Here is a 9,413-nt window from a genome sequence, read left to right as displayed (position 1 = left end):
GGACACATTGAGCCGTGCACATTTAACCGAAAACCAGCAAACAATAGACAATATACACGAAGCCATTCACTAGAAGACCAAGCGATCAAACCGCAAACCCTAAACCGTCCACAATGAACCGGAAACCGCCAAACGATAAACCATTGACACAGAACCATTCATGATAAGACCTATTGACTAACTCGTGAACCCTAAACCGTACACATCGAACGGGAAACCGCCAAACAACAAACCATCGGCACGAAGACCATTCAGTCTGAGATCTAGTCATTAGACCGGACATATTGAACCGTGCGTATTGAACCGGAAACCGGCAAACAACAAACAATAGACACGAAGCCGTTCATTAAAAGACCTAGCGAACGAACCGCGAACCCTAAACCGACCATGATGAACCGGAAACCGCCAAACGATAAACCATAGACATAGAACCATTCATGATATGACCTACTGACTAACTCGTACACATTGAACCGTGCGCATTGAACCGGAAACTGCCAAACGATAAACCAGAGCACAGAACCATTCATCGTAAGACCTAACGACCAAACCGCGAACCCTAAACCGTACACGTTAAACCAGAAACCGCCAAACAATAAACCATCGGCACGAAGACCATTCAGTCTGAGATCTAGTCGCTACACCGGACACATTGAACCGTGCGCATTTAACCGGAAACCGGCAAACAATAAACAATATACACGAAGCCGTTCACTGAAAGACCTAGCGATCAAACCGCGAACCCTAAACTGTCCACGATGAACCGGAAACCGCCAAATGATAAACCATAGACACAGAACCATTCATGATAAGACCTACTGACTAACTCGTACACATTGAACCGTATACGTTGAACCGAAAACCGCCAAACAATAAACCAGAGGCACAGAACCATTCACCGTAAGACCTAACGACCAAACCGCAAACTCTAAATCGTACACGTTGAACCAGAAACCGCCAAACAATAAACCATCGGCACGAAGACCATTAAGTCTGAGATCTAGTCACTACATCAGACACATTGAACCGTGCGCATTTAACCGGAAACTGGCAAACAATAGACAATATACACGAAGCCGTTCACTAGAAGACCAAGCGATCAAACCGCGAACCCTAAACCGTCCACGATGAACCGAAAACCGCCAAACGATAAACCATAGACACAAAACCATTCATGATAAGACCTACTGACTAACTCGTACACATTGAACCGTACACGTTGAATCGAAAACCGCCAAACGATAAACCAGAGGCACATAACCATTCACCGTAAGACCTAACGACCTAACCGCAAACTCTAAACCGTACACGTTGAACCAAAAACCGCCAAACAATAAACCATCGGCACGAAGACCATTAAGTCTGAGATCTAGTCACTACACCGGACACATTGAACCGTGCGCATTTAACCAGAAACCGACAAACAATAGACAATATACACGAAGCCGTTCACTAGAAGACCAAGCGATCAAACCGTGAACCCTAAGCCGTCCACGATGAACCGGAAATCGCCAAACGATAAACCATAGACACAGAACCATTCATGATAAGACCTATTGACTAACTCGTGAACCCTAAACCGTACACATCGAATGGGACACCGCCAAACAACAAACCATCGGCACGAAGACCATTCAGTCTGAGATCTAGTCACTAGACCGGACATATTGAACCGTGCGCATTGAACCGGAAACCGGCAAACAACAAACAATATACACGATAATCATTTATTTCAATTACTACCAACATAAATATTTAACTTTTTGTTAATGATTCTTATTTCTCTCTAAATTTTATGTTTTATTAGTTTTAATTAAAAATATTGTTTCCCACTTTTAATATATTATTTTTATTTTGGTCTATAAATATTAATTTTATTAGAGAATTAATTAGTAACATCTATTCAGTCATCTAACTTAAACGATAATGTAGTATACAAAAATTATTACTGCCTATGCTAGATAACCTGTTATGATTCATAGAATATGGCGCTGTTTACGCAATTAAATTTCAATTTCGCCTTACTAGATAAAGTTATCACATGTTCTTTTTCAAGAAGAAACTATAAACCGCACCTAGTGGTATCAATAAAATCATATACATGTATACAATGTAATTAAGGCCATTAAATAATATTCCAATTAGGTAGGTGATGGTTAGTCTAGGACTACGAGCAATAAGATGGTGCAATAAAGTGGAGACCATGCTGCATGACTACAAGAAGGAGGAAATGAGTAGGTGGTCTAAGCATAAAAAACTACAACTACAAACTATATGCTTACAAATTCTAACCCATACAACATGGATACTAGAAGGAAGCCCTCAACCATGGCAATTAAATGTTTGGAAATGTTTCATGGAATCGATCGAACTGCATTCAGGATCCTGACGCAAGTCCTTCACCGCGAAGTTAAACAGTCCCTGATGGTCATGGCATTTCTACTGTCACTGGAGACAATGAGACTGAATGGTATTGTGCAAACAGCCATAAAAAAGGAAGGCTGGTTTATGAACAGTCTTGCCGATGAATGTGTCATCTGTTTGCAATGCCTACTATCTCAGGAGTTCTCTGGGGTTGTGGAGAACTCCAGAAAACTCGAAACCCTCGGACACGTGCTGAAAACTGAGCTCACGTTATACCAGGTTCATAGGATGAGATCCGTCCTGCTAACTCTAATTCCCGATACCCTATCTACCATTTGCGCTAGAATTCTAGGCGACATAACGATGGATGCGGTGTGGTTGGAGTACCAGAGGACTCCTAAAGAACTACTGGGTTTCAACACACAGGACCAGTGCATATCGGTTGCACTAGAGGCATTGAGTAGACATAACAATGGCCGAGGATTGCATATGCAACAAGGAGGAAGGCAAATTGAGCAAGATAAGGGAAAGCAGAAGTACGTCTGCAAGGAGCTGGATGACGCGGAACGTCCAAAGACACTGACCGTATGCTTCGGTCGAGAGTCCATGCCCACTGCAGATGGCATTGCTGAGTTTTTCTGCAACATGTTTGGTCATGTGGTTCAAAGGGTGACAGTCATGCCTCGGAGGGACAAAGACTCGGGTGATTTTGCTTTCGTTCTTTTCAACGACGCATCAATCCCGCGCATTATCATGGGGGACAAAAACGTCGTTCATCATACCATACAAGGCATGAAATGTTGGATCAGATGGTGGACAGGAACACATTATCGCTGTGTGAATTAGTCATACAATATACGATAAAGGTTAGTGTCTTTTTTCCAAAATAATCTAGTTACAACAGAATCTTGACTTGTTAAGGGAGCTGAAATATACGTTATAGGCTCATTTTTAATATCCAAGTTAGATTATCTTTCCATGTTACTTGATTCTGTTGATAGAATCTTGATCAATCTGGTTCCTTATTCGGCTGTGGTCATGAAGTTTAAATTAGAAATAACAAACCCTATGACCATTAATTAAGTTAATGTCGTTTGGAGTCCTTCACCATCAACCTCCCAAACATAAGATATTATTATGTACTTGAACTTGTTGGGACTAACGTAGGAGACATAACAGGAATGTTATTTTGGAAATATATTACTTGAATTTCACCTTTTTTAGTTGGACATTTTAAATTCGGACTGGTGTATGTGGCAGACAATTTGTGTATAAGTTTTAATTTTTTTCGTGGGCACTAAAACTGTTGTTATGAAAAAAAATCTTTCTAAAACGTCAAGGATTATACACTATAACCAAAAATTCTAAATTACATTTAAGTGGGCCAGTGACAATGTACTTGTTTTGGAAATCTAGTACGTTTCTTTTTTTTTTTTAACTTTTTTAATACCCAAAACCGGGAGAGTGCTCAGACTAACAAATAACAAAGTTAAGAAATCAAATAAACACAGCATTCTTGAGGGAATACAATATAGTGACAATGATTTTGTTATGGCCACAAACAAATCTTAAACAAGAAGAATAGCTAAACCTCTAAAATTATTTTTATGGTAAAACTGATTATTTAACAGTTAACACAAAATTTTTTTTCATGTGTAATGCTTAACGTAATCCATTGTTTTCCCACATAATATTGTTATCATATATGATATGTGCAAACAGTATCATTTGCATTCAGTAGAATTAAAGGATACAGATTGAATGGGACGTGGTACGTGGGCTGGGTTATTGCTTTGTGGTTTTTGGTCTTGGTCTTCAGAGGTGGACTTGTTTAAGGTAGTTGGGCCAATGAGTGGTGTGGGCTTATTCACTTTGCAGTGGGGGTCATGTGGTTTCATTTTGTAGGTCCAGAGCATAGATAAGAAGAGGTGGATCTGGAAGAGAAGAACGAGAACCACAAATTGCCGATCCTAATGAGATAAGACTTTATCCACATCCAAGATCACTCTATCCAACACCAAGCGAGGGTTCTACAAATGGGCAGATTGTCTTCAACCCCATCAACGCTCATTTGGTTGAGGTTTTCCCTAATTCCACAAATCGTCACAATTAGTGGTAGTATCGTGGATGCCCTGTATCGTCTCACATGATGACTTGTTTCTCGCTAAATCAAAGTGGCTCTATCGTCGATACGATGGTAAGTTCTTCTCGGTTTATGGAATAATTTGTGAAGTCATTATATTAGGTTGTGTATTTGGACATGATTTTGTTGGAACATGGTTGTTAATGTATATAATTGATTTGATGAATGACTTATTGAGTGTTTTATACCTGATGTGTCTGTCTGGGATTTCAGATTGTCTTCGGGGAGCAGTGTTCATTCCAATTGTTGCTGGGTGGACTTTTCTGATCCAAGATCCACGTTGGTCGATGAAATTGACAGCCATGTGGTTGCCATCGCCGTTCGGATGCTGGAAACTGAACTCACAGGTGAAGCCACTCAATAACCGAACCCAAAGCAGCCAACAAATCTGACTATGAAGGTAAGACAATGGCGTGATGGTTGTAATGTGAATAAAATTTTCAGAGTTACTTGGTTAGGCTCTTTTAACACAATATTGTCGGAGGTACCAGCGGGTGACGGGAAAAAGGTTTGACTGAGAAAAATTATTGATGCTCGTGTCTGTTTGAATGAAAGTTGGTATGGAGTTGTTGGTTTCTTAGCGCTAAGGCATGGGTATTTTGTTGTTTTTTTGTGCACTGGTAAATCCATGATGAATTCCTTGTGATCCTACTGAGTGAATAGATGATTGAATTTTCGAGGTTGATCCGTTTCCATCACGAGCACCGGGATGTAGGAAATGATTTTCCGTATGACTTCCTGCTGGTCGTTATGAAAACATTTCAAACTTGACTAGTCATTCCTTGCATCAGTCAAAGTGGATCACAATTAATTTGTATACGGATTCAGCATGTACTTGAAAACCACAAAATATCCATGCTTTAGTCTTAAGAACTCAGGAAGTGCATACCAACCTTCATTTAACCAAACACTATCATCTACCTTCCTCCGTCTGACTTTTATTCCGTCACCCGTTGGTAGCTCCGACAAAATTGGAGTTGATACTCCTTCCCACTTAGCCGAACAAGGAACGTCTTCTGAAGTCGGCTTGACACACTAAATTAAAGTTCGACAACATGTCATCGGCTACAGACCTCGATAATACTGCCTTGGGTTTTGTATTGAGTAATTCATAATTTTCATACGTAGCGGAAATCCGTCTATGTTTCACGAACGGTTGTACTTACGACCGCGGTACCTTTTCCACAAACTTCTGCACGGAAGAAAAAAGCAAAATATTAACTAACGATATCTCATCTCAATGCACGACGAGGATGCGCAAAGGGAACAGATGACGTTGCTTCTCCCCCAAGAGTTCAGGAAGATGGTGGAAACGAGAAGTACCACTCCCAAACTAACTTAGGCACTTGTGCTGCTGTACCGATTCATTTTTCCCACGGAAGATATCCGTCTAGAGGTAAAAAAAATGCTTCTTTTTTCTAATTTAGAGTGCAAGTGTCTCGGATGGTGTTTGGGTGCATGTAGTAGAGCTATTAAAAGAATCTGACTAATGTATGGTTGGTCCATGTGATGTATTTCTTTGAATATATATACTTATATTTAACATAGGCTGTTGTTGTGTATGTATGTAGAACACTGGGAAAGGAAATTGATGAAGAACCTAGAACCCAAAGGCTAAAGGGTAACTAGGAGTTTCGTGGATTCTTTTTTTTTAAGGTTTACTGAATTAATTGATTTTTTTGATTCATCTAATGTGTATAGTTGTCGTGATGAGTTTACTTAATATCAGGTCATAATAGTCAACAATGTTACGGATGCTGTATGACTACATTCTGGAAATATTCAAGCTCTCAATCCCAGGAAGCAAAACCCTGCCTGTCAAAGTAAAGTCATGCCGTAGTCAAGTAGCTGATAACATAGAAAGATTCGTTATTGTACAACTTAAAGGAAATGTCCGCAGTGTTTCAAACATTTATTGTTTTTAGTGTTAAATTCTGTCAGTATGTAAGACTCTAACAACCTCAAAATGTTATTGAACCTAATAATCGAAACTATGATATGAGCGAATAAAAATGTGTTTGTGTTTACGAATTCTCTGCTTCATATATCTATATATATTTCAAACTGCTTTCATACACAGTGTGCCATTTTCCCTTAAATAAAATTTTCAATGAATACAGGAAATCCATAATAACAAAGTAGATTCACAACCTCAACGTTACAAAAGAGATTCGTAACCATCTAAGAACAATTCAACCTTGGAGACTACAACCCATTCAATCAAATAATTTGGTTGGTAAATCAAATGCATTAAGAAAGTAAAAAAATTCAATTAACAAAGCTCTGTTTTTTCAACTGTATTGCATAACCACAATGGTAGGAACTCCTTACTCCAAATGCAACCACAATAAACTGCAACTAAGATACAGCAATGTAAGCAAAACACATGCATATTATTCAACATTATTGTCATCATAATGGACTAAGTAGGGAAAAAAATCAATTTACACAACTCTAATTGATCAACTGAATTGCATAATCACAATGGTAGCAAATCGTTACCCAAAAGTCAACCGTAATTTACTACAACGAGAATACAGCACTGTAAGCAAATCACACACATATTATTGAACATCATTATCACCAAAATGGACATATTCATACTTAACGTAAATAACTACAACTTAAAACTCCTCAATACCAAGCAGTGACTAATACATTGCGGTCAGTAAATCAGGATAGATCATGCTTTTAGAACCAATTATACTTGCATTGCACTAAATTCAGAAGACTAATTCCTTGAAATGGTCAAAGTGTCCTATGCATCGACGCGAACAATGCCATGTACGATCCTTGTTTGTTGCCACAAGGCAGTGACGATGGTAACAGATCTCAGACATCGATCTGCACATGTCGTGTGTCACATTTATCATCAACGACATCATTAACGCATTCATATTTCGTGAATGAATGTCTCTTGTCCTGCTGTGACTCCTTCACCTGCTGATAACATCATAATCCCCAATCAGAAACTATAATCATGCATAAAACCATAATGGTCATTCATCGCAAAGTGGTTAAGAGGAGTTTTACGCATCACACCTGTGTTAACGAGTAGAGATTTTTATTGAAAACACCATTCGTCGACGCGATGTCAATGGATTCGCTGCTTTCATGGAGGCTCCGCTGTTTTATAAATTTTTTTTTTAGAGAAGAAGAACGAGATCTTCATTAATTTACCCAGTTCATGACACGGAAATTAGATGTTTATATTCAAAAAAATTACCTCAACAAAAGTGTTGTCTTTACCCTTCCGGTTCCTCATACCCGTCGCCGTAAACTTCCTTGTTCCACCCTTTTTAAAAGGCTGCCCAAACCGAGGAGCATTCACATAGTTTAATGGTTTTTAAAGGGACAAACATGGAACAAGATTTTCACAGCAGGAGCCTATTTAGAATAAACAAATCGTACCTTGGTATTAGGTCCTAAGTAGTGTTCGGACTTAATTGAGAACGACCTCGAAGAATTAGCAAACCTCTCTGGACTAAAACCTAAGTCCTTGGCTGATGCATTGCGGTATCGATCGCGATGGTTACCTTCAACACTATGCTGCATCAGATCTGGACAGCGCTTGTAGTAATGACCGTACTTGTGGCAATTAGAGCATGCTCTCTTCTTCCTCCAAGAAGACTTCTTGGAAGGGGCTCCTTTGCTTTTGACAACAAATGGATCGTTGATGTCTTCCACGTTAACATTAGGAGTTGACTTGCCTTGTTTGCGTGACTGCAGGCGGATAACTAAATTGACAAGTTCAGACTGGACTTCATCAAAGTCTGCAAGATCCTTGCAAGCAATATCACACAGCTTGTTGCAATTCGATGCCAATGCTCCAACTCGAAACTTTAAGACCCTTTCGATGTCATCATTCACATGCATTTCTGTGCTAATAAATTCGTTCTTTGCATTCTTTGTCCACCTTTTGTATATCAACGAATCTGGAAACTCATGTATGTTTTCGAACTTCATGGCACAAAAGATATGACTACAGGGAATACCACGTGATTCAAACAGCTTGCACGAGCACGAGAACAGCTTCTTACCTCTATCGACTTCCACCCGTCGATCTTTGGCCGGGTCTCCGAGAGCAGTCACACTGAACTCTACCTTGTCCAAGGTTGTGCTTAGTACCGTTATATTCAAAGCCCTTGCCCTCTGAATCTCATTACGAATTTCCTTGAAAATGTTTCGCGTGAAATAACATGATGCAAATCTTTCATATACCTCCAACGAGGTAATCATCACTGGCTCTGAGCACTGAGACTTATAGTCAGCTATTAACTCGTTGTTTCTATACTCCTTTAAGGCCCTATCCAGGTTATGCATGAAGTCAATGAGGGTGTTCTTGCAATTAACATAAAATCTGATGAGAGAATTTATACCTTCACACTGTGATGTCGTCCTTATGTAACCGAAAAACTTATCCCGGAGGAAACAATGGGACCACATCTCACGAGTTTCGTACGTCTTTTCCATCCAGGTACTGCCAACAAGGTTGTGCTTATCCAAAATGGCTGCCCATCTCCGATCAAAGTCTCTCTGGTCGTTGTTGTCGTATATAAGACCCTTAAAATCGTGCAGGAAATTAGGATTCTTTATATTTTCACATGCATTTCTCTGCAGATGCCATCCGCATAATCGATGGGTCGCTTAAGGCAGAACATTCTTGATTGCATCTCGCATGGCAAGGTCTCCGTCAGTTATTATTGCTTTTGGACTTTTCCCACCCATCACTTCAACAAAGGTTTCCAACAACCACTTATACGTCTTTGTGGTTTCGTCGGATAGTAGGCCAGAGCCGAAGATAACAGTCTGCCCGTGATGATTGCATCCTGAGAAAATGACCAAAGGCTTGTTGTATTTATTCTTCTTGTAGGTTGAATCAAAGGCAACAATATCTCCAAAGCAG

General features: G+C 39.6%; 2 protein-coding genes across 2 annotated transcripts in view; one reads left to right on the top strand and one right to left on the bottom strand.

Moving 5' to 3' along the window:
• Positions 2,302 to 3,210, top strand: LOC107640899. Its single transcript, XM_016344401.1, has one exon. It carries the CDS (start codon positions 2,302 to 2,304, stop codon positions 3,208 to 3,210), a length of 909 nt encoding a protein of 302 aa, XP_016199887.1.
• LOC107640898 (protein FAR1-RELATED SEQUENCE 5-like) overlaps positions 7,340 to 9,413 on the bottom strand; it is a 3,609-nt gene continuing 1,535 nt past the window's right edge. The window contains exons 2-6 of the mRNA XM_016344400.1: positions 9,167 to 9,316; positions 7,919 to 9,070; positions 7,734 to 7,814; positions 7,550 to 7,633; positions 7,340 to 7,447 (exon numbers count right to left, since the gene is read on the bottom strand). Of these exons, the coding sequence (XP_016199886.1) occupies positions 7,340 to 7,447; positions 7,550 to 7,633; positions 7,734 to 7,814; positions 7,919 to 9,070; positions 9,167 to 9,316 (1,575 nt within the window). The remainder of the gene's footprint in view (positions 7,448 to 7,549; positions 7,634 to 7,733; positions 7,815 to 7,918; positions 9,071 to 9,166; positions 9,317 to 9,413) is intronic.

This window comes from Arachis ipaensis, chromosome B05, assembly GCF_000816755.2.
Source record: "Arachis ipaensis cultivar K30076 chromosome B05, Araip1.1, whole genome shotgun sequence".
NCBI classification, from domain to species: Eukaryota; Viridiplantae; Streptophyta; class Magnoliopsida; order Fabales; family Fabaceae; genus Arachis; species Arachis ipaensis.
Note: the sequence above shows the minus strand (reverse complement) of the source record. Positions and strands in the feature narration are given on the sequence as shown.